Genomic DNA, 25,692 nt, shown 5'->3' with positions numbered 1-25,692 from the left:
TTCCAACCCTGATATTCTATGATTCTATGATTCTTCAAATGTTTGCTTGGGTCTGGTCTGGTCAGTAGTTAGATCTTTTTGAATTCTTCCAACACACTTTAGCAAATCACGATAGGTATCACGGTGAGAAGCCTCACCATTTGCTCAGGCCCTAATGCTCAATACCTGATTGGTAAGTAGCTCTTCCTTAAGAGCCTCAACCATGAGAAAAAAAGGGGGAAAAAGAGGTGATGGTTAAAAAAATATGGGGGCCCTTCTGAAACTGAGAAACACGAGAGACTAAGAAAGGATGGTCGTGTAATTAAATTGCTGGATCAAATCTCAGACTCTCTGTGTGACCTTGGGCAAGTCATTCAATCTCTTATGGGTCTTAATTCTCCATTTGAGACTGGGCAGGGACTGTCTGTGTGTACTGTTGTGCCTTCTTCTAGCACCGGTGTCCTGCTCTGACACCAGCATTACCTTCTGCCAAGTGGTGGCAGGTGTCCATCACCTTGCAGATCAGAGAAGAAATCAGTGACAGGGAGTGCGGGTAAACTCTAAGTGAAACTTGAGATATTTACATTTATTCACCTCTTTTGGAATGGGAGGGTCACACAGTAGAAGTTCCTCTTCCAGAGATCTGAGCCCAGCACCAAATTCCCAAAGAGAAACTCTGCCTCCAGAATGGACTCTAATCAGCACCCAGGGCAAAGAATAAACTCTTCTACTGTTGGCACAGCTACCTCCTTCTCAAAGCTTACCCCCAACACCACTCCTCATTTAGGGGGCATCTCTCCTTTTTTATCCCAGTTGGGTCCTTCTTTCCCTTCATGTGTTGTCTAACCACTTTGGGGTCTTTTGCTCCTCAATTTCTCATTTGTCTTCCCTCCTTTCTTACCTTTAAATCTTTACATCTTGTGGAGCTCTTCTCTGTTGCTTCATCAAGAAAACCCTGTCCTCACCTCTCTCCACTAGCACTTATCTCCGTAGTTTCCCACATACACCAATGAGTTTTTTTCTTTCATTGTTGAACACAAACTTAGAGTCTCTCATCGCATTGGGGGTGCCTCTCTTTCTGCCTCCAAAATATCTCTGGGGCTCTACCAACCCTGACTGAAGATGGGGGCCCCCCAGGGAGTGGGGGCTTCTCTCCCTCATACAAATTCAGGGCTCTTTTTCTCTCTCAAATATTAGGACTTCCCTCCCCATTTGGCGGAGCGATCATATTTTCTAGGCAACTGTAGTCATGGAGGAAGTTGTGCAGGTGACAGTTGCAGTGGGTGGGGTGTCTCTACACGTGTGCAAGATTTGGCAGCTGTCGGGAGTGCAGAGGGTTCCCTGTGAGCCCTGGAGGGAAGGAGGATGGCGGAGCGTCAGTATGTGACAGACATGCTGGGTGCTGGTCACTGAGATGCACATGGTCATAGCCAGGCTGCTGCCATAGTTCCACACTCTGCTGGGTGGCAGCTCCCCCAGGAGCCCAGACTCTGCAGGAAGGGATGCAGAAACCAGAAGAAAATTTCAGTTGCAATAACCCCATCAGTGTTACTGGAACAGGCCCTACCAACATGGTCACATGGTCACCCTCTTCTCAAGGGCTTTTCTTCCCCAAACTTTGGGGATCCCCCTAGTTCTCCTCTTTGTCTTCCAATCCCCCCCAGCCTTTGATCCCTGGTCTCAGTGGAAGGTGGGTGTGATGCTGCCAGTGCTGGGCCTAATGATCAGAGCTGGGAGCTGACAGGCTGGGGGCAGAGACAGAGACAGGGGACGTCTGTGTCCTGTAGGGGACCAGCCAAGCTAGTGCCAGGTTCATGGAGGAGCAGGATCTCCCAGCTCCTCCTGCTCTGAGCTTGGCCCAGGTGCCTGGGGAGGGGGCTCCCCCTACAGCCTCCCTGTAGCAATAGGACTGCTCTGATTGGGTTGCACCATTCTGGATCTGATCAGTGCCAAGTCCAATCTGATTGGTTGAGAGCTGGGTAGGTGGGACTTAGGGTGGCCAGACGGCTGCCCCTTAAATTCTGGTTGGTCAGTGGAAACGGTGAGGGATGGTGCTTAGTGAGGAAGTCTCTCCCAGAAGCCTAATCTTTATTGGTCAATGGCAGAGCTTTAAGGATTGAGGTTTCTGGTCCATTCACAGTCCTGATTGGTCAAGAGTCAAGTGCAAGGGGTGGGGCTCAGGCAGGAAGTCCCACCCAACACTGGTTCCTCATTGCAATAGGGTGGGGGTTCGGACAGGCGCTGGAGCAGAGATTTTAGTTCATTCTGCGCATGGATTGGTCGGGCAGGGGGCTGGTGGGCGGGGCCGCCTGTCAGAACAGCTGTGACAAGCCCCCTTCACACTGTGATCCCCCTTCTCTGTGTTCCTCTCTCCTGCAGAATGTGGAGCTGCGGTGTCACAGATGCTGGCTGCGGGGATCTCGCCGTTGTTTTCAGAACCAGCCAGAGCCTGACAGAGCTGAATCTGGGTGCTCATTATTCTCTGGGAGATGTCGGAGTGCGGCTGCTGTGTGAGGGACTGAAACACCCGAACTGCAAACTGCAGATTCTGCGGTAAGTAACGTTTGGCCTCCTCTGCGTATTTACAGGTGTCCTCTGTGTAACGTGCTTGACACAGTGAGAGATGGTGGGGATGAAAATATTTTTTTTCTCTCTGCTGCACTCTGATGTTTCTTGGGGACTGAGAGTCACCTCGTTTCTCCCCTGCCTACAGCTAGAGGAAGTCTGACTAGTAGTAGCTGGGTGTCAGCTCCCTGGCATCAGCAGCGTTTCAGGTGATCCCCTGCCTGCTGTGATGTTCCTTTTCATCTCCAAGTGGTTTTGATAATTTCCCATGGTCTTTGATGCTTTTCCATTGAATGTTCTGGGATGTGGCAAGGGTAGACAACACAGGGTTCTGTAGATACGTTACATGTTATACTTGACGAATAAATAGCCTATAAGACGTCTTTGGTGTATTGAGTTTGTCAAGTCTGAGGTGAGAGCTGTTTGCAAAGAACAGGGGACCCTTTGCCAGGGCCGCTCTGTGTCACACCAACCCAATTTTCTTTTCTCTTATTCTTTATCTTTCCTCTTATTTCACCATCTCCATCTCATGCTGACCCTGGTGTTGTTCCTGGCAAGGGCTTTAGCAATGAGGTGATCTTGCATTTTGCTCGGACCATGGCCAGGCCAGGGCTCAATCTGATGCCCTCTCAGAAGGCCTTCCGCAGCTGAGTTCTAGCTGTTGAGAACACTCTGCTCCAATGCCCTGGAGTGTGAACCTGGGCATCTCCAGGGGGACTGTGCTACAGGCCGTTGGCCATGGCAGCAACAGCACAACTCCGCACCATACCTCTAACACTGCCCAGCCACACACAAACGTGCGCACAGCCGTGCACAGGGATCCCATCACCTCTGGTGTTTAACCTGCTCAGAGGAAATTCAGTCACATATTTTTACCACCACGTCCCTCTGCTCTGTTCTAGCACAAGCACTGGCAAAGCAGCTGCAGTCATCCAACGAGTCTTCTCCCAGTGCAGTTCCACATTGCCCCTGCCCATCCTTCCACGAGCCCTTTGATAACTCAGAATCTCTGGGCTCAACACAGGGGACTTTAGTGGAAATGTAACAGCCTGTGATGTGCAGGAGGCCAGACTAGATGAGCTAATGGTCTCTTGTGGCCTTAAACTCTATGAAGCTCATTCTGTCACCTGCCAAGCCGCTCCCTGGAGTTAATTACAAAAATTCATAATTTTAATTCAAAAATGGATGATGTATTAAGCAAAATATTCCGAAGAGAATTGTTTCTATTTTTCAGCAAGCTGTGCCACTCATATGCCAGCCCAACAGCAGCTGAGGGGAGACTCAGTGGTTTCTGCTAGGCCTGGCCTCAAACACCCACCTCTGTGATTACAAAGACACAATGATTGAAAAATACAGTGTTATAACATTCAAACTTCAAACATGTCTCAACTTAAATAAAATTGTTTGGTGCACTGGAAATTCTTGTGCAAAAACATAAAATGCTACACCATGGCCGTGCTGAGTAACCCCTGATTTATGTGCATAAACACAGACACCCCACAATGCATAATCACTGCCTATTGACAGCATTCACAACAATTTCCACTCTCCTGAGATGTGCTAAAGAGAAAACAGAGCAGGATAATTAGTTATCAAATTAACATCCGGATGAAACCTACCCTCTGGACTCTCCCACCCCAACTAAATCCTCTTTTCCATGGTTGTCCATCACCCATTGATTGTTCCCATCCTTCCAGCCCCAAGGGACTCCACTATAGCAGGTGGGGAAGAACTCTGGTGAGCATACTCTGGGCTGTGTGGAGGACCCCCAAGGATATTCTTCCTTTGGGCCCAGAGCACTCATATCTCTAGCTCCTATAGGAAAGCAGGATAGAGAGGAACTGAGTTTAGCTACTAAACAAACAAAACGTTTGAAAAAATAACAAAATTTAAACAAACAAGTAAACTCTATCTAAAAACCTAACAAACATGAACGAAGAAATAAATTTAAAGAAAAAAATCCAGCTCCTCACCACCCTGAGCACCCAAAGCTGCTGGTGCTGTTCATGATCCACTCTGGGCCTTCAGGCTCAGCACCTGTGTTGGGGTGGGGAGAGAGGCAGTAGGAGCTGCTGACCCTCTGTCATGGCATCTGCAAGTGCAGGGTGTTGCTTCTCACAATACATATGCAGAGCCTTGTGTAGGACCAAACTATTTAAAGAAGGCAATGCAGCAAACTGAAAAGAGCGACTATATGCAGACAGACACTGTAAGTCGTAGACATTATGCACCTGCTCTAGGAAGCAGTGCAAGGAAATGCAGGGTAGGTGCAACAACCCCCGGGCCCTGTAGCATTTAGAGAGTTCACTCGCAGTGAACATAGTTCATTGTATGCAGCCAAGATAAAATGGCTAGTGTGGATGCACTGCATCATTGCCGCTTCCAGTTCAGTTACACTGATGCAAGTTGCAATGTGGAGTTCTCTAGTGTACACGTTAGATCATACCCTATTTAGGGCCTTTGCAATTAGTACGAGGACTTTGAATTCAGTCTGGCAGGGAATGGGAAACCAGCTGAGTTTGTGGAGCATCAGAGAGAGGCGCTTGCATGAGTCATTGTTGCTTAAAGAAGGAACGGCTGCCACCTGAATGTGGTACTTATCTCCCCCACAGGCATAGTGACTTGTGTCAGTCTAACAATATTCACTGAGTTCTAGCCAATTGCTTCGCAACACTTGTGGTTCAATATTAAATGTATTTAAGAGACCAAATAACCCATCTTATCTTAATTTATTAATAAAGGACAAAGCAGACAATATGAAAAGGAGGCATACATACACTCCTTCTGGGAAGCAATTAATGTTACAGCATGTTCACCTCATATACAAGTTGTGCTTCAAAAATATGCACCCAAGATAGCACAGCATGGTTATTGACAAGTTAGAAAGCATTGAATATGTCACCCAGAATTAGAATTCACCAATGGGTGATCTAGAGGTACGACCTGTGACAGAGTTTGAATAGGAATCACCAGTTTGCTCAGAAACTTCACACTTTCTGCCAAGACAAGAACTTAGCCAAATAGTTCAATCGACTTCTCCGCTCCAGACTGGATCACTGTTATTCACTGCACCTAACACTCAATCTAACACTGCATATGTTCCAGCTGATAGAAGAGAACTCTCCACCTCTTTTGTGCTTTATACCACTATGACCACATGAGCTCACTGCTCCAGTCCCTCCATTGGCTGCCAGTCAGCTTCTGTTGCCAGTTTAATGCCATGGTCTTAAACCTCCATGAAACTCCAGAACCAAGCCCAGTAGGAACAGACAGAGAAGCAGCCTCAGCAGAGACCGATGGACACTGATGTCATCAGACTGCCAGCTACACGTTGTCACTCTTGACATTCTCTTCAGTCGTTTGAGCATTGGCCTGCTAAACCCAGGGTTGTGAGTTCAGTCCTTGAGGGGGCCATTTAGGGAACTGGGATAAAAATCTGTCTGGGGATTGGTCCTGCTTTGAGCAGGGGGTTGGACTAGATGACCTCCTGGGCTCCCTTCCAACCCTGATATTCTATGTCTCACTGACTCGCCTAGTCCTTTTCTGCTGTGTTAGGGTATCAGTGTTTTGTAACAGTAACTCGCTCCTTGAACTCTCTGAGGCAGACCACAAAAGTAAAACGTAGACCAGGTTGAAAGTCAGAGTTTCTGTTTTGCAGACATTTTGGAAAAAAAATTCCATTTTCGGAATGAAAAGTAAAAATTTTGAATTTTTCCCCTGGAATGGAAAAAAAAATGAAAGAACCGTTTTTTAAATAATCAAAACATTTTGTTTCAAAATCTGTAAAAGAAATTAAGTCTGGGCAACCAAGCGCCGTGTCTCCCAGCTCAGCCAGGGCTCCCAGGTCTTTTAGGCTCCCAGCTACCCATCAGTCCGCTAGAAGCCCTGGGGGCAACGACTCAGCCAGGAGACTTGGAACTCAGAAGCCAAAACTTCAAGGCTCCCAGCTCTGTTGCAGTCAGGAGCTGAAGCCCTGCTCAAATTGCAGTTCTTAGGCTGGGAGGCTCCCTATGGCAGAGCCTGAAGCCAAGCCTCAGCTAGAGCCAGCGTTCCCAGGGTTTCCAGATGCTTAGCCAGTGACTTACACCAGTTCAGTGGTTTCACTTTCTGTTAAAACGTCAGCATCAAACATACTGCTTTGATCTTGTTTTTTAATTTAGTGTAAATAATGTGTGTAGATTATAGTAAATTTAGGCCTTAACATAGGATGTCTTCATTTCAAATTTAGTTTTAAATACATTTTTCTTTTTAAATATAAACCTATTTAATTTTTTATACTGCTCGGATTTAAATGAAAGCTGACTTAAGGAAAACTTTTTTTTTATAAACTACTGATCTTTCTCCACCCTACTTACTTGCAATGTCAAGTTTGAGGCAAAAGCAGAACGTGACCAGAGGCTTATTTCTGCAGGGTGGTTGGCTAGTTTAGGTTACCACTTTGGAGTCAAGACTAAAAACAAAGATTTAAGTCTGTGGGAAGGGGGATTTTTTAGCTTACATTATAAAATATTTGCCTGAGTGGATCTTGTTTCACCAACTCTGACTGGAAGCCGAACACTCTGGTCATCGAGCTACCAAATTAGGACCTTTTCCAGAGAGTCTTCCACAATTTTAGGCCCATTTTACCAGTTATTGGCTCCCTGGTTCTCACTGTTCACCACCAGATACAACATGGTTTGGGCAAGAGAACTTCCATATGCTTGTCCTTTAATCATAGTTTTTGGCCCACAGAAGCTGGAGAGTGCCAGAGTTTAGGGATGCTCCAGCTACACCCCATCCCCCTGGCCACTGTCCCTTTGCTAGCATGTGGGGATAGGGGCATGGTGAAGGAAGCAGTATTGGGTAGAGGTGCCATCAGAGGCTTCTGTACAGAGAGAATCCTTCTGTGGCCATGGAAGAGCAGTTTAGGATTGCTGTGCACTGCTGGTCCATGAAATATCATTTTCTTTCATCTACTCACTTTTGACCTCCTAAGAAAACCTTCCATACATGGGGAAGTGTAATAACTTCCCTACAAAAAGGCATCATAAGATTTAAATCATAATTGTCTCTCAGTGAACTTGAAACACTATTAGAACACTGGTGGAATGTTATGTTATGTATGTTGTTACGCTGGAAGGTGTTAATGCCTGCCCTCAGTCACAGGACAGGTTAAAGCTGATGGGTCTGCCAACCAGCCTTCATTCAGGCTAAATAAGAGGACCAATTAAATATCCTTTTGTATAGCGATAGCAGAAAAATAGCAACCACCTCTTGAAACAACAGGCCACATGGAAAGGCAGATGAGAAGCTTAGCCATGCAACCTGAGCACTTTTTCTGAAGTCTGGTTGCAAATGCAGGGGGTAGGAGATTTGTCTGATGGCAGCTGTGTCTGTGTGTGTTATAGCCAGCAGGGGACGTAAGCCATGAGAAAGTGATCAGAAGATGAGAGTAGCAGTGGGGAGCTTGACCCTGAGAAGGAGCCCTGAGAGACAGAGATCCTTGAGCACTGCAGTGGCTGCAAAGGCAGGCTTGGGGATTTCTGAGCCCAGACAATTTTCAAAAATGTGTTAAAATGTTTCTTTCCTTTATGTCTGGCAGACAAATCATCAGTCTGTCAACATTTAAATGTCCACTGAGCCCACTGTTATTCATAACCAGCTGTTGCGCCCTTTGAGAAAATAAACTGTTCCTCCCTTTCCTTCAGTTGGTCTTTAATCTGATAGGGCATGTGTTTAGCCAGTATTATGGCCCTCCTCTTTTTGTTTCTTTGGCTAAAGAAAAACAAATCTGCAGAAACAAATTAACTCTAATGCCCATAATACACCCCTCATTCCTTCTCTCCCTCCCTTCTTTGTCCCCTTTCTCTTCTTCTTACTTTCATAGAATCATAGAATATCAGGGTTGGAAGGGACCTCAGGAGGTCATCTAGTCCAACCCCCTGCTCAAAGCAGGACCGATCCCCAATTAAATCATTCCAGCCAGGGCTTTGTCAAGCCTGACCTTAAAAACTTCTAAGGAAGGAGATTCCACCACCTCCCTAGGTAACGCATTCCAGTGTTTCACCACCCTCCTAGTGAAAAAGTTTTTCCCTAATATCCAACCTAATATCCAATCTCCCCCACTGCAACTTGAGATCATTACTCTTTGTTCTGTCATCTGCTACCACTGAGAACAGTCTAGAGCCATCCCCTTTGGAACCCCCTTTCAGGTAGTTGAAAGCAGCTATCAAATCCCCCCCTCATTCTTCTCTTCTGCAGACTAAACATCCCCAGTTCCCTCAGCCTCTCCTCATAACTCATGTGTTCCAGTGTGGGGCCCAAAATTGGACACAATACTCCAGATGAGGCCTCACCAGTGTCGAATAGAGGGGAACGATCACGTCCCTCGATCTACTGGCAATGCCCGTACTTATACATCCCAAAATGCCATTGGCCTTCTTGGCAACAAGGGCACACTGTTGACTCATATCCAGCTTCTCGTCCACTGTAACCCCTAGGTCCTTTTCTCCAGAACTGCTGCCGAGCCATTCAGTCCCTAGTCTGTAGCAGTGCATGGGATTCTTTCGTCCTAAGTGCAGGACTCTGCACTTGTCCTTGTTGAACCTCATCAGATTTCTTTTGGCCCAATCCTCCAATTTGTCTAGGTTCCTCTGTATCCTATCCCTACCCTCCAGCGTAGCTACCTCTCCTCCCAGTTTAGTGTCATCTGCAAACTTGCTGAGGGTGCAATCCACACCATCCTCCAGATCATTTATGAAGATATTGAACAAAACCAGCCCCAGGACCGACCCATGGGGCACTCCACTTGGTACCGGCTGCCAACTAGACATGGAGCCATTGATCACTACCCGTTGAGCCCGACAATCTAGCCAGCTTTCTATCCACCTTATAGTCCATTCATCTAGCCCATACTTCTTTAACTTGCTGGCAAGAATACTGTGGCAGACAGTATCAAAAGCTTTGCTAAAGTCAAGGAACAACACGTCCACTGCTTTCCCTTTATCCACAGAACCAGTTATCTCGTCATAGAAGGTAATTACATTAGTCAGGCATGACTTGCCCTTTGTGAATCCATGCTGACTATTCCTGATCACTTTCCTCTCCTCTAAGTGCTTCAGAATTGATTCCTTGAGGACCTGCTCCATGATTTTTCCAGGGACTGAGGTGGGGCTGACTGGCCTGTAGTTCCCAGGATCCTCCTTCTTCCCTTTTTTAAAGATGAGCACTACATTAGCCTTTTCCCAATCTTTCTATTAAGCCAATTCCCTCCTAAGAAACCCCACCCAGAATTTAAAAAAAAAATGTCCCCCCACAACAAAATAATAAACAAAGTGACACTTACAAACAATTGTGCCATTTGTTCTACTTGTGTGTTCTATCTCTGTCCCCTGCATTGTCTGTCTTGTCTAATTACATTGTAAACTCTTCAGGGGAGGGACTAGCTACTACTCTGTACAACTCCAAGCACAATGGCGCCCTGTGCCTGGTTGCTTTGCAGACACCACTGTAATACAGAGAATAAAAACCTAGTGGCTCTAGCCCCAGCGACATGAGAGATCAATTGATGAAATGCTGAAATTTTTGTGCTGCTCTGCGACAAAGTACATCACAAAACCTAGGATGAAACATGTGAGAGCTGGAAGCGAAGCACTCTCAGCCTCAGCAGTGCCATTTCTATTCTATGTCCACTCCTAAAACCCAGCTGGCTATTGCCAATGGACGGGTGACATTGGATGCAGTTATTCTGTAGCTTCTTGATTAAGTTGCTCAGCAGTGGGAGACTGGATGATACCAGTTGGGGAGCCCGTTGGAACTGGTTGTTGTGTTGAGCAAGGCTTATGTTAAGCAATGCAGATCAGTTAGACAGTGAATGTAGCAGAGCTCTGTGAGACTGCCTGGCTCTGCATGATCACTGAACTGCACTGGAGGTAGCTTGTAAGGCCGGCTGCATTCCTAAGTACTTGCCAGAGAGCTGCATACTCAAGAGTTTGGCTGGTTACATTTCCCTCCTCAATAGCTAGGGTGGCCAAATTTCTACTCACACAAAACTGAATGCTCTTCCCCCCGCCCCCTGCCCCCGCTGCTCTGAGGCCATGCCCATTCTCCACCCCTCCTCTGAGGCCATGCCCCCGCTCACTCCATCCCCCTGCGTTGCTTGTTCTCCCCACCCTCACTCACTTGCTCATTTTCACTGGGCTGGCTCAGAGGGCTGGGGTGTAGGAGGGGCTAAGGGGTCCGGCTGGGGTGCAAGCTCTGGGGTGGGGCTAGGGATGAGGGGTTTAGAGTGCAGGAGGGGGTTCCACGCTGAGTCAGTGGGTTGGGATGCGAGAGGCAGTGAGGGCTCAGGCTGTGGATGTGGGCTCTCGGGTACAGAAGGAGGCTCCAGGCTGGGGCTGAGGGGTTCAGAGTGCGGGAGGGGTGCAGGGGGGTGAGAGCTCTGGCTGTGGGTGGAGACTCTGGGATGAGTCTGGGGATGAGGGTTTTGGGGTGCAGGAGGGTGCTCCAGGCTGGGACTGATGGGTTTGGAATGTGGGAGGGGGATCAGGGCTGTTTCAGGGGATTGGGGTGCAGGGGCGGCGAGGGCTCTGCTGAGGGTGCGGGCCTTGGGGTGGGGCTGTGCATAAAGAGTTTGGGGTACAGGAGGGTGCGTCAGACAAGGATCGAGGGTTTTGGAGGGTGGGAGGGGGATCGGGGCTGGGGCAGGAGGTTGGGGCCTAGGAGGGGGTCAGGGGTTCAGGCTCCGGGTGGCGCTTACATCAAGCAGCTCCCAGAAGCAGCAGCACATGCCCTTTCCATCTCCTACATGGAGACGTAGCCAGGTGGCTCTCCACGCTGCCCATCCGCAGGTGCTGCCCTCACAGCTCCCATTGGCTGCAATTCCCAGCCAATTGGAGTGGCAGGGCGGCACCTGGGGCAAGGGGTAGCAAGTGGAGATTCATTGCAGCCACTATGTGTAGGAGCCAGAGTGGGAACATGCTAGCTGCTTCCCGGGAGCTGGGTGGCGTTGAGACTATTAGTGAGCCTATTGCCAATAGATAGGTGACATTGGATGTAGTTTTTCAGTTGCAGATTAAGTTGCTCAGAAGTGAGAGACTAGATGACACCACGTGGTGAGCCAGTTGGAACTGGTTGTTAAGTTGTGCAAGGATCATGTTAAGCAATGCAGATCAGTTAGTGATTATCGTAGAGCTCTGCATGATCACTAAGCTGCACAGGAGGTAGCTTGTAAGGCCGGCTTCATCAAGCAATGGATTTGTAAGTACTGCCCAGAGTGCTGCATGCTCAAGAGTTTGGCTGGTTACATTTCCCTCCTCAATAGCTAGGGTGGCCAAATTCTGAGAAGGAGGGGGTCATGTTATCCCTCATGGCCACAGAGCTGAAGAGGTAATAACAAAAACATTTTATAAATAGGGATTAGGAGTCTTCTTGTCTTCATATCTTCATAAAAATTGCAGACAGAAAAACTGTTCTCAAATCAGTCCAGTCTACAAATGATGACTTTTTTTTTTTTTTTGCATTTCATGGTACAAGTTCATATTGTTGTATGATTACAGACTTTTGCTTTAACCAAAGGAAAAAAGTAAGGGAAAATACATACAATATATCACCTGGGCCTAAGTATTTCCCAAACTTTCAAAACCAGTACAATTTTCAGTACATAATTGCATTATCACTCATATTTAGAAGATTTCTGCCACTTTTGGTGAAAATTAAACATTGTATTTTTTTAGTTGTAGCCATTTTTGTAAGCCATCCTAGTGCATAATGAAAACAATGAAAGTTCTTGTAATTTTGATAGAACACAATTTGGCCCTTGAAATGTATGGCAAATTTGTAAAATACTGGAAATGGCACATGACATTTCAAAAACATCTGAGTCAGTCTGACCTTCCCCCCCACCCAACCATTGTCCCCACACTCACACACACTGGAGTTCTCTCCCTTCTAGGGAACCCATTTTGAATTTTTCTATTCCCTTCCAGCAGCTGTTGAAATGTTTGCTTGGGTCTGGTCTAGTCAGTATTTAGATCTTTTCGAATTTTCCCAACACACTTTAGCAAATCAGAATAGGTTTCACAGTGAGAAGCCTCATCATTTGCTCAGGCCCTAATGTTCAATACCTGATTGGTTAAAAAATAGGGGGGCCCTTCTGAACTGAGAAACACAAGGAGACTAAGCACAGCTCTATGCAAGAGAAAGGATGGTCGTGTAATTAAATTTCTGGATCAAACCTCAGACTCTCTATGTGACCTTGGGCAAGTCATTCAATCTCTTATGGGTCTCAGTTCTCCATTTGAGACAGGGCAGGGACTGTCTGTGTGTATTGTTGCACCTTCTTTAGCACCAGTGTCCTGTTCTGACACCAGCATTACCCTCAGCCAAGTGGTGGCAGGTGTCCAGCACATTGCAGATCAGAGGAGAAATCGGTGACAGGGAGTCTGGATAAACTCGAAGTGAAACTTGTCACATTTACATTTATTCACCTGTTTTGGACTGAGATGGTCACACAGCAGAGGCTCCTCTTCCAGAGATCTGAGCCCAGCACCAAATTCCCAAAGAGAATCTCTGCCTCCAGAATGGACTCTAATCAGCGCCCAAGGCAACGAATAAACTCCCATACTGTTGACACAGCTACCGCCTTCCATAAGCTTACCCACAACACCACTCCCCATTTGCTGGGTGTCTCTCCTTTTTTATACCAGTTGCGACCTTTTTTCCCTTCAAGTGTCTTCTCCCCACTTTGGGTCCTTTTTCTCCTCAACTTCTCATTTGTCTTCCCTCATTTCTTACCTCTAAATCCACATGTGGCTTGATCAGGGAGAGGGGCTGTTGGGTGGGGCCACCTGTCAGATCAGATGTGATGAGCCCCCTTCACACTGTGATTCCCCTTCTCTGTGTTTCTCTCTCCTGCAGATTGTGGAGTTGTCGTCTCACAGGTGCTAGCTACAGAGATCTCGCCGCTGTTCTCAGCACCAGCCAGAGCCTGACAGAGCTCAACCTGAGTCATAATAAACTGGTTTCAGTCTCCAAGGTGCCACAAGTTCTTTTTGATAATAAACTGGGCGATGCCAGAGTGCGGCTGCTGTGTGAGGGACTGAAACACCCAAACTGCAAACTGCAGAAATTGGAGTAAGTAACGTTTGGCCTCCTTGGTGTATTTACAGGTGTCCTCTGTGTAAAGTGCTTGACACAGTGAGAGATGGTGGAGGGGAGGAGAAGATTTTTTTTTCTCTCTGCTCCACTCTGATGTTTCTTGGGGATGGGGAGTCACCTTGTTACCCCCTTCCGCCCTCGCGCCTACAGCTAGAGGGGGTCTTACTAGGAGTAGCTGGGTGCCAGCTCCCCGGCCCCACCAGCCCTTCACTCACTCAAGCACTCTCCTCTGGGCTTATGCCAGCCCAATCAATGAACCCCTGATTCATTCTCCTGTGATATCCGGCCCCTGAGTGTGGCTACTCACAGAAGTACCAGAATCTCTGCACCCAAAGATGTAACGAACCCCAGTTATCAGAGTTACCTTAACCACCGCTCCTGTAAGCTACACAGCACTTCTGAACACTTCTCATAAAAACAAAAAAAAGGTTTATTTAAGAAAGAATAAAGATTTATCCAGGAAAGAGAGAAGGTGATGGAGAAGGTGATGGAAACAACTTGTTGAAACACAGAACAAAATCCTAAAGTGTGAACCTGGGTCTACACTTGCCAATAGTTCCTTTTGTTTCTAATGAACTAGGCTTTCCCCACAAAGTTCAGTCAGTTGCAGAACTAGCTGGTGATCCCCTGCATGCTGTGATGTTCCTTTTCACCTCCAAGTGGTTTTGATCATTTGCCATGGTATTTGATGCTTTTCCATTGAATGTTCTGGGATGTGACAACACAGCGTTCTGTAGATACATTACACGTTATACTTGATGAATAAATATCCTATGTCGTTGGTGTATTGAGCTTACCAGGCCTGAGGTGAGAGCTGTTTGCAAAGAACAGGGGACCCTGTACCAAGGGCGCTCTGTGTCACACCAACCCAATTTTCTTTTCTCTGTGTTAGTGGTTCTGTTTTCCTGTGTTAGTGGTTCTGTTGTGTGGTATGTGGTTGCTGGTGAGTATTTGCTTCAGGTTGGGGGGCTGTCTGTAAGCAAGGACTGGCCTGTCTCCCAAGATTTGTGAGAGTGATGGGTCATCCTTCAGGATAGGTTGTAGATCCTTGATAATACGTTGGAGGGGTTTTAGTTGCGGGCTGAAGGTGACGGCTAGTGGCGTTCTGTTATTTTCTTTGTTGGGCCTGTCCTGTAGTAGGTGACTTCTGGGTACTCTTCTGGCTCTGTCAATCTGTTTCAGAACCTATCCTTGCAACAAAGCCCGTTGCCAACTATTCCGGGGACACCATCACAGGGCCTAATAACATCAGCCACACTATCAGAGGCTCGTTCACCTGCACATCTACCAATGTGATATATGCCATCATGTGCCAGCAATGCCACTTTGCCATGTACATTGGTCAAACTGGACAGTCTCTACGTAAAAGAATAAATGGACACAAATCAGATGTCAAGAATTATAATATTCATAAACCAGTCGGAGAACACTTCAATCTCTCTGGTCAAGCAATTACAGACATGAAAGTTGCGATATTACAACAGAAAAACTTCAGAAACAGACTCCACCGAGAAACTGCTGAATTGGAATTAATTTGCAAATTAGATACAATTAACTTAGGCTTGAATAGAGACTGGGAGTGGTTGAGTCATTATAAAAAGTAACCTATTTCCCCTTGTTTATTCCTTCCCTCCCCCCACTGTTCCTCAGACGTTCTTGTTAAACCCTGGATTTGTGCTGGAAATGGCCTACCTTGATTATCATACACATTGTAAGGAGAGTGATCACTTTAGATAAGCTAGTACCAGCAGAAGAGTGGGGTGGGGGGAGGGAAAACCTTTTGTAGTGATAAACACCCATTTTTTCATGGTCTATGTGTATAAAAACATCCTCACTTTTTTTCATGGTCTGTGTGTATAAAAACATCCTCACTATTTTCCACTTTATGCATCCGATGAAGTGAGCTGTAGCTCACGAAAGCTTATGCTCAAATAAATTGGTTAGTCTCTAAGGTGCCACAAGTACTCCTTTTCTTTTTGCGAATACAGACTAACACAGCTGTTACTCTGAAACCTGTCATTATGCAAGGCACTGCATTTAGCCGTATGGAGTGGAAATCTATCAACTGCATGAAAAAACTTGTACAGATACAGACAGACATCGTCTTCATTTCCAAATGCAAACAGATGGACATCGTACCAAAAGGACTGAAGGTAAAAAATCCATTACAATCTACATACCACACAGACTATGCTGACAGCTTGTGCCACACGCTCTCAAAGAAACTGCGGAACCACCTGATCAACATCCTCTACAGCAAACAGGGAAAGATTAAGAATGAGCTCTCAGAACTGGATACTCTCATAAAAAAACAACCTTCCACACAAACTTCCTCGTGGCTGGACTTTACTAAAACTAGACAAGCCATTTACAACACACACTTTGCTTCTCTACAAAAGAAAAGGACACTAAACTTTCTACACTACTACATGCCATAAGGGGCCACAGCAATGGTTCCCTCAACCCACCCAGCAATATTGTTAATCTATCCAACTATACTCTTAGCCCAGCAGAAGCAGCTGTCCTCTCTCGGGGCCTCTCCTTCTGCCCCTCCACCCCCACGAACATGATACAGTTCTGTGGTGACCTAGAATCCTATTTTCGACGTCTCCGACTCAAGGAATATTTCCAACACACCTCTGAACAACATACTAATCCACAGAGACCTCCCTACCAACACTACAAAAGGAAGGATTCTAGGTGGACTCCTCCTGAAGGTCGAGACAGCAGACTGGACTTCTGCATAGAGTGCTTCCGCCGACGTGCACGGGCTGAAATTGTGGAAAAGCAGCATCACTTGCCCCACAACCTCAGCTGTGCAGAACACAATGCCATCCACAGCCTCAGAAACAACTCTGACATCATAATCAAGAAGGCTGACAAAGGAGGTGCTGTTGTCATCATGAATAGGTCGGAATATGAACAAGAGGCTGCTCGGCAGCTCTCCAACACCACTTTCTACAAACCAATTTCTCTCTGATCCCACTGAGGGTTACCAAAAGAAACTACATCATTTGCTCAAGAAACTCCCTGAAAAAGCACAAGATCAGATCCTCACAGACACACCCCTGGAACTCCGACCTGGGATATTCTATCTACTACCCAAGATCCATAAACCTGGAAATCCTGGGCGCCCCATCATCTCAGGCATTGGCACCCTGACAGCAGGATTGTCTGGCTATGTAGACTCCCTCCTCAGGCCCTACGCTACCAGCACTCCCAGCTACCTTCGAGACACCACTGACTTCCTGAGCAAACTACAATCCATAAGTGATCTTCCTGAAAACACCATCCTGGCCACTATGGATGTAGAAGCCCTCTACACCAACATTCCACACAAAGATGGACTACAAGCCGTCAGGAACACTATCCCCGATAATGTCACAGCTAACCTGGTGGCTGAACTTTGTGACTTTGTCCTCACCCATAACTATTTCACATTTGGGGACAATGTATACCTTCAAATCAGCAGCAAGGCTATGAGTACCCGCATGGCCCCACAGTATGCCAACATTTTTATGGCTGACTTAGAACAACGCTTCCTCAGCTCTTGTCCCCTAATGCCCCTACTCTACTTGCGCTATATTGATGATATCTTCATCATCTGGACCCATTGAAAAGAAGCCCTTGAGGAATTCCACCATGATTTCAACAATTTCCATCCCACCATCAACCTCAGCCTGGACCAGTCCACACAAGAGATCCACTTCCTGGACACTACAGTGCTAATAAGCGATGGTCACATAAACACCACCCTATACCGGAAACGTACTGACTGCTATTCCTACCTACATGCCTCCAGCTTTCACCCTGACCACACCACACGATCCATTGTCTACAGCCAAGCTCTATGATACAACTGCATTTGCTCCAACCCCTCAGACAGAGACAAACACCTACAAGATCTCTATCAAGCATTCTTACAACTACAATACCCGCCTGCTGAAGTGAAGAAACAGATTGACAGAGCCAGAAGAGTACCCAGAAGTCACCTATTGAAGGACAGGCCCAACAAAGAAAATAACAGAACGCCACTAGCCATCACCTTCAGCCCCCAACTAAAACCCCTCCAACGCATTATCAAGGATCTACAACCTATCCTGAAGGATGACCCATCACTCTCACAAATCTTGGGAGACAGGCCAGTCCTTGCCTACAGACAGCCCCCCAACCTGAAGCAAATACTCACCAGCAACCACATACCACACAACAGAACCACTAACACAGGAACAAAGCCCGTTGCCAACTGTGCCCACATATCTATTCCGGGGACACCATCACAGGGCCTAATAACATCAGCCACACTATCAGAGGCTCGTTCACCGGCACATCTACCAATGTGATATATGCCATCATGTGCCAGCAATGCCACTTTGCCATGTACATTGGTCAAACTGGACAGTCTCTACGTAAAAGAATAAATGGACACAAATCAGATGTCAAGAATTATAACATTCATAAACCAGTCGGAGAACACTTCAATCTCTCTGGTCAAGCAATTACAGACATGAAAGTTGCGATATTACAACAGAAAAACTTCAGAAACAGACTCCACCGAGAAACTGCTGAATTGGAATTAATTTGCAAATTAGATACAATTAACTTAGGCTTGAATAGAGACTGGGAGTGGTTGAGTCATTATAAAAAGTAACCTATTTCCCCTTGTTTATTCCTTCCCTCCCCCCACTGTTCCTTAGACGTTTTTGTTAAACCCTGGATTTGTGCTGGAAATGTCCCACCTTGATTATCATACACATTGTAAGGAGAGTGATCACTTTAGATAAGCTAGTACCAGCAGGAGAGTGGGGTGGGGGGAGAGAAAACTTTTTGTAGTGATAAACATGGAGTTTTTCATGGTCTGTGTGTATAAAAACATCCTCACTATTTTCCACTTTATGCATCCAATGAAGTGAGCTGTAGCTCACAAAAGCTTATGCTCAAATAAATTGGTTAGTCTCTAAGGTGCCACAAGTACTCCTTTTCTTATTTCCCCATGTTTATTCCCCCTCCACCTCCCACTGTTCCTCAGACGTTCTTGTCAACTGCTGGAAATGGCCCACCTTGATTATCACTACAAAAGGTTTCCCCCCCCCGCTCTCCTGCTGGTAATAGCTCACCTTAAGTGATCACTCTCGTTACAGTGCGTATGGTAACACCCATTGTTTCATGTTCTCTATGTATATAAATCTCCCCACTGTATTTTCCACTGAATGCATCCGATGAAGTGAGCTGTAGCTCACAAAAGCTTATGCTCAAATAAATTTGTTAGTCTCTCAGGTGCCACAAGTACTCCTTTTCTTTTTGCGAATACAGACTAACACGGCTGCTACTTTGAAATCTGCCTCCAGAATGGACTCTAATCAGCGCCCAGGGCAAAGAATAAACTCATATACGGTTGGCACAGCTACCTCCTTCCCAAAGCTTACCCCCGACACCACTCCTCGTTTGGGGGAGTCTTTCCTTTTTTTATCCCAGTTGGGTCCTTCTTTACCATCATGTGTCCTCTCCCCGTTTTGGGGTCTTTTGCTCCTTAATTTCTTATTTGACTTCCCTCCTTCCTTACCTTTAAATCTTGTGGAGCTCTTCTCTGTTGCTTAATCAAGTACATCCTCTCCCCACCTCCCCCTGCTAGCGCTAATCTCCGTAGTTTCCCACATACACCCATGAGTTTTTTTCTTTCATTGTTGAACACAAACTTAGAATCTCTCATCACATTGGGGCGCCTCTCTTCCTGCCTCCAAAATATCTCTGGGGCTCTACCAACCATGACGGAACTTGGGGGACCCCAGGGATTGGGGATTTCTCTCCCTCATACAAATTCAGGGCTCTTTTTCTCTCTCAAACATTAGGACTTTCCTCCCCATTTGGCGAAGCGACCATATTTTGAAGGCAACTGTAGTGATGGAGGAGGCTGTGCAGGTGACAGATGCAATGAGTGGGGTGTCTCTACATGTGTGCAAGATTTGGCAGCTGTTGGGGGTGCAGAGGGTTCCCTCTGAGCCCTGGAGGGAGGGTGGATGGCAGAGTGGTAGAATATGACAGCCATGCTGGGGCTGGTCATTGAGATGCACATGGTCATAACCAGGCTGCTGCCATAGGTCCACACTCTGCTGGGTGGTATCTCTGCCAGGAGCCCAGACTCTGCAGGAAGGGACGCAGAATCCGGTAGAAAATTTCTGTTACAATAACCCCACCAGTGTTTCTGGAACAGGCCCTGCCAACGGGGTCACATGGTCGCCCTCCTCTCAGGGTCTCTTCTTCCCCAATCCCCCAGTTGTGGGGCTGGTCTCCTCTTTGTCTTCCAATCCCCCCAGCCTTTGCTCCCGGGTCTCAGTGGAAGGTAGGTGTGATGCTGCCAGTGCTGGGCCTTGCCGCTGCCTCCCCTCCCCAGACCTGAGGATTGAAGCTGGGAGCTGATGGGTTGAGGGCAGAGACAGGAGACGTCTGTGTCCTGCAGGGGAGCAGCTGAGCTAGTGCTGGGGGTGTGGTGGGTCAGGATCTCCCAGATCCTCCTGCTCTGAGCCTGGCCCAGCTACCTGGGGAGGGGGCTCCCCCTACAGCCTCCCTGTCGCAATGGGGCTGCTCTGATTGCGTCGCACCGTCCTGGGGCTGATCAGTGGCAAATCCAATCTGATTGGCTGAGAGCTGGGTAGGTGGGACTTAGGGTGTCCTGGTGGCTGCCCTTTAAATTCTGGTTGGTCAGTGGAAAGGGTGAGGGGCGGTGCTTAGTGAGGAAGTCTCACCCCAAACCTTATTCCTTATTGGTCAATGGCAGAGATTTAAGGATTGGGGTGTCTGGTCCATTCACAGTGCTGATTGGTCAAGAGTGAAGTGCAAGGGGTGGGGCTTAGGCAGGAAGTTCCACCCCATACTGTTTCCTCATTGGCATAGGGTGGGGGTTGGGACAGGCGGTGGAGCAGGGCTTCTACTTCATTCTTCACGTGGATTGGTCAGGGAGAGGGGCTGGTGGGCGGGGCCGCCTGTCAGAACAGCTGTGACGAGCCCCCTTCACACTGTGATCCCCCTTCTCTATGTTTCTCTCCTGCAGGTTGCGGGACTGTGGTCTCACAGACACTGGCTTCGGGGATCTTGCTGCTGTTCTCAGAACCAACCAGAGCCTGACAGAGATGGACCTGGGTGGTAATAAACTCGGAGATGCTGGAGTGCGGCTGCTGTGTGAGGGACTAAAACACCTGAACTGCAAACTGCAGAAATTGGAGTAAGTAACATTTGGCCTCCTCGGTGTATTCACAGGTGTCCTCTGTGTAAAGTGCTTAACACAGTGAGAGATGGTGGAGGGGAGGAGATTTTTTTTTTCTCTCTGTTCCACTCTGATGTTACTGGGGATGGAGAGTTTACCGCATTACCCCACCTCCTGCGCCTACAGAGTCTTACTAGGAGTATTTGGGTGCCAGCTCCCTGGCACCACCAGCCCTTCACTCACTCAAGCACTCTCCTCTGGGCTTATGCCAGCCCCAGCTTTGCTTTGAAGGCTAACAAGATGGGCACCCTAATCACTGAATCCCTGATTCATTCTCCTATGATATACTGCCCCTGACTCTGGCTACTCACAGAAGTACCAGAATCTCTGCACCCAAAGATGTAGCGTACCCCAGTTTATCAGACTTACCTTAACTAGTGCTCCTGTAAGCCACATAGCACTTGTGAACACTTATCATAAAACTAAAGCTGGGGGGGAGGGATAGCTCAGTGCTTTGAGCTTTGGCCTGCTAAACCCAGGGTTGTGAGCTCAATCCTTGAGGGGGCCATTTTGGGATCTGGGGCAAAAATTGGGGATTGGTCCTGCTTTGAGCAGGGGGTTGGACTAGATGACCTCCTGAGGTCCCTTCCAACCCTGAGATTCTATGATTCTATAAAGTAGGTTTATTTAGGAAAGAATAAAGATTTATCCAGGAAAGAGAGAAGGTGATGGAAACAACTGGTTGTAACACAAAACAAACTCCTAAAGCGTGAACCTGGATCTACATTAAGCAATAGTTATCTTTCCTATCTAATGAAAAACGTTTTCCCCACAAAGCTCAGTCAGTTGCAGAACTAGCTGGTGATCCCCTGCCTGCTGTGATGTTCCTTTTCACTTCCAAGTGGTTTTGATCATTTGCCATGGTATTTGATGCTTTTCCATTGAATGTTCTGGGATGTGGCAAGGGTAGACAACACAGGGTTCTGTAGATACGTTACATGTTATACTTGATGAATAAATATCCTTTAAAAAGTATTTGGTGTAATGAGTTTGTCAGGCCTGAGGTGAGAGCTGTTTGCAAAGAACAGGGGACCCTTTGCCAAGGCTGCTCTGTGTCACACCAACCCAATTTTCTTTTCTCTTATTCTTTATCTTTCCTCTTATTTCACCATCTCCATCTCATGCTGACCCTGGTGTTGTTCCTGGTAAGGGCTTTAGCGAAGAAGTGATCTTGCATTTTGCTCGGACCATGGCCAGGCCAGGGCTCAATCTGATCCCCTCTCAGAAGGCCTTCTACAGCTGAGTTCTAGCTGTTGAGAACACTCTGCTGCAATGCCCAAGAGTCTGAACCTGGGCATCTCCAGTGAGATTGTCCCTGTGGAGCGCAGTTGAGACTGTCTGCTACAGGCCATTTGCCTTGGCAGTAACAGCACAACTCCACACCATACCTCTAATGCTGCACAGCCACACACAAACGTGCGCACAGCAGTGCCCAAGGGATCCCATGACCTCTAGTGTTTAACCTGCTCAGAGGAAATACAATCACATATTTTTTACCAACACATCCCTCTGCACTCTTTTAGCACCAACACTGGCAAAGCTGCTGCAGATGTGCAGTGAGTCTCCGTGCAGTGCAGTTCCACGCTGCCCTTACCCCATTCTTCCACAAGCACTTTGATCACTCAGAATCACGGGGCTCAACACAGGAGATTTTAGGGGAAATGTAATAGCCTGTGATGTGCAGGAGGGCAGACTAGATGAACTAATAGTCTCTTGTGGCCTTAAACTCAGTAAAGCTGATTCTGTCACCTGACAAGCCGCTCACTGGAGTTAGTTGCAAAAATTCATAATTTTGGTTCAAAAATGGATGAAGTACTAAGCAAAATATTCCAAAGAGTATTGTTTCCATTTTTCAGCAAGCTGTGCCACTAGTATCCCGGCTGCATGCCAGCCCCAGAGCAGGTGAGGGGAGACTCAGTGGTCTCTGCTCAGTGTGCCCTCAAACACCCACCCCTCAGATTTACAAAGACATAGTGAATGAGAAATACAATGTTATAGCATTAGAACTTCAAACATGCGTCAGCTTTAAAAAAATTGCTTGGTGCATTGGTAATTCTTGTGCAAAAACATAAAATGCTACACCATGGCCGTGCATGAACACAGACACCCCACAATGCATAATGACTGCCTGTTGGCAGCATCCACATCAATTTCCACACTCCTGAGATGTACTAAAGGGAACTCAGAGCTGGGTAATTAGTTAAAAAATTAACACCCGGATGAACCCTATCCTCTACATTCCTCCACCCCAACTAAAATCTCTTTTCCATGGTTCTCCATCACCAACTGAATGCTCCCATCCTTCCAGCCCCAAGGGACTCCACTATAGGTGGGGAAGAACTTCGGTGAGCATTCTCTGGGCTGCGTGGAGGACCTCCAAGGATAGTCTTCCTTTGAGCCCAGAGTACTCTCCTGTCTAGCTCCTATAGGAAAACAGGATAGAGAGAAACTGAGTTTAGCTACTAAACAAACAGAACATCTGAAAAAATAACAAAATTTAAACAAACAAGCAAACTCTGTCTAAAAAACTAGGGACAATGCTGCATCTTATGCCTGTGTCTGTCAGTCCCAAGCCCGGATAAAGTCAGGAGGGTTGTGTACAAGGCTAAAGACATAGTCTCATAAAAACATCTCACCAGTTATAGAAACAGAACCAGGATACCATTCCGGTAAAAATGAACGTTGCTGCCCCTTTGTGCTTCAGGAAGGCTCCTGATGAAAGCCAGTCTCTGGACGCCAAGGCCCTGAAAAGTTGGATGCTGACAGCAAGAAAACACTTCAGGGTTGGTTACTGGAATATGAGAACAATGTTTCACACATCAAAGATCTTGCAGATCATGAGAGTTATGGGTAACTATAGACTTGAAATCCTGGGCATCGGTGAGAGCAAATTGAGAGATGTGGATAAGAAATACTTCGGGCAAGAGAAGAAACATCTGATTTATTCAGGGCGTAGTGACAACAAGCGCTCAGAGGGAGTAGTTCTCATTATGACAGATTCTGTAGAAAAATCACTCATCAACTGGGAACCTACTAACCAGCACATCATAGATGCCCGTGGTGGTGTTGATGTACAACAAATCTCTCAGAAGCTTTTCTTAGAGGGATTTTATATTTCCTTTATTTCAAAAAACCTTTTGAAATGCTAATTTCAAAGCAACTCGCCATTGCATGTAATGACTGGAGGTCAGAGACGCTAAAGGCATTCATGAGTGGCTCTGGGAGCATTCACACAATCTAGCTGGGTGTGGGGCTCCATATGCAGTTGTACTGAGGGGTAACAGCACCTGCAGGGGTTTGCTGCTTGCCACCAGTATGGCATTGTGAGAGACAACCCAGAATAGAGAGTAAAGGGGGCACAGCGGTCCCACAGTCACAGGTCGCACCTCGGGGGTCCCATCACACCTCCCCATTGGGCAGAGTAATAATATTTTAAGGCAAATGAGGTGATGAAGGAGGCCGTGCAGATGGCAGCTCTGATGGAAGGGGTTTCTCGACGTGTGTGCAACATTTAGCAGGTGGGGGTGGGATCATGTTTGGGTGTGCAGGGTGCTCATTGTGAGGCCTCAAAGGAGGACAAAGACAGCTATACTTGCGGGTGGTCCTTGAAGTGCACATGGACATAGCCAGCCTGCTGTCATGTTTACCCCTTCAGCTGCTGGCAGCTCCATCAGGAGCCCAGACTCTGCAGGGGGGTTAAAGAAACTAGCAGAACTCCTACTTTTATAACCCCTCCAGAAACCCTGGAACAGGCCCTGCCAACAGGGTCACACAGTCGCCTTCTTTTCAGGGGCTTTTCCCTCCCCACATCCTGGGGAACCCCCTGCCAGGGGGATCTTCTTCTCTTTGTCTCTCCCCCACTTTGATCCCTGGTCTCAGAGGAAGGTGGGTGTGGTTCTGCCAGTGCTGGGCCTCGCAGCTGCCTCCCCTCCCCAGGCCTGAGGCTCAGAGCGGGGGACAGAGACAGGAGAAGTCTGTGTCCTGCAGGGCAGCAGCAGAGCTAGTGCCGGGGTCATGGAGGGAGAAGATCTCCCAGCTCCTCCTGCTCTGAGCCTGGCCCAGCTGCCTGGGGAGGGGGCTCCCCCTACAGCCTCCCTGTAGCGATGAGCCTGCCCTGTTTGGGTCACTCCATACTAGGCAGTGATGAGCTGCCAAAATCTTAACAACGGGTTCCCTCCTCACCCCACGAGGGGGTCGTTGCCCACCCCCGCCCCCCGGGACTCCTGCCCCATCCACCCCCCTCCCCTGTCCCCTAACTGCCCCCAGAACCGGGCAGGAGGGTCTTGTGGGCCACCATAGTGGGTTCCTACCCCACCCCTAAGAGCCAGAGGCACCTGCTGAGGGGTGAGGTGGGGTGTCCCGGAGGTGCTTACCCGGGGCAGCTCCCAGGAATCATCCGGCAGGTCCCTCTGGCTCCTAGGGGTGGGGGACGTAGCTGAGGGGGAGCAGGGGGAGCGGCCGCTCCCCCACTGATAACATCAAAAGTGACGCCTTAGGCGCCGAGTCCCTGGGTGCTCTGGGCTGGAGCATCCGTGGGGAAAATTTGGTGGGTGCAGAGCTAATCAGCTGTTCGGTGGGAAGCCTGGGAGGGCTGAGAAGCAGGTGGCGGCTTCGCGCTCAGGCCAAGGGTGGTGGAGGTGAGCTGGGGCGGGGTGTGCCCCCCCCCCAGTTACCTGCTGTGGTGCACACCCCCCAGCTAATCTCCACCTCCCTGGGCCTGAGCGCGAAGCCGCTGCTTGCTTCTTAGCCTG

The 25,692-nt window shown here is 47.7% G+C and overlaps 1 protein-coding gene across 1 annotated transcript in view; it reads left to right on the top strand.

Moving 5' to 3' along the window:
* Window positions 1-25,692, top strand: part of LOC144266499 (NACHT, LRR and PYD domains-containing protein 12-like) — a 171,717-nt gene that overhangs the window by 105,407 nt on the left and 40,618 nt on the right. Inside the window, exons 6-8 of the mRNA XM_077819933.1 lie at window positions 2,359-2,532; window positions 13,441-13,656; window positions 20,729-20,899. Of these exons, the coding sequence (XP_077676059.1) occupies window positions 2,359-2,532; window positions 13,441-13,656; window positions 20,729-20,899 (561 nt within the window). The remainder of the gene's footprint in view (window positions 1-2,358; window positions 2,533-13,440; window positions 13,657-20,728; window positions 20,900-25,692) is intronic.

This window comes from Eretmochelys imbricata, chromosome 6 (genome assembly GCF_965152235.1).
Source record: "Eretmochelys imbricata isolate rEreImb1 chromosome 6, rEreImb1.hap1, whole genome shotgun sequence".
Taxonomy (NCBI): domain Eukaryota; kingdom Metazoa; phylum Chordata; order Testudines; family Cheloniidae; genus Eretmochelys; species Eretmochelys imbricata.
Note: the sequence above shows the minus strand (reverse complement) of the source record. Positions and strands in the feature narration are given on the sequence as shown.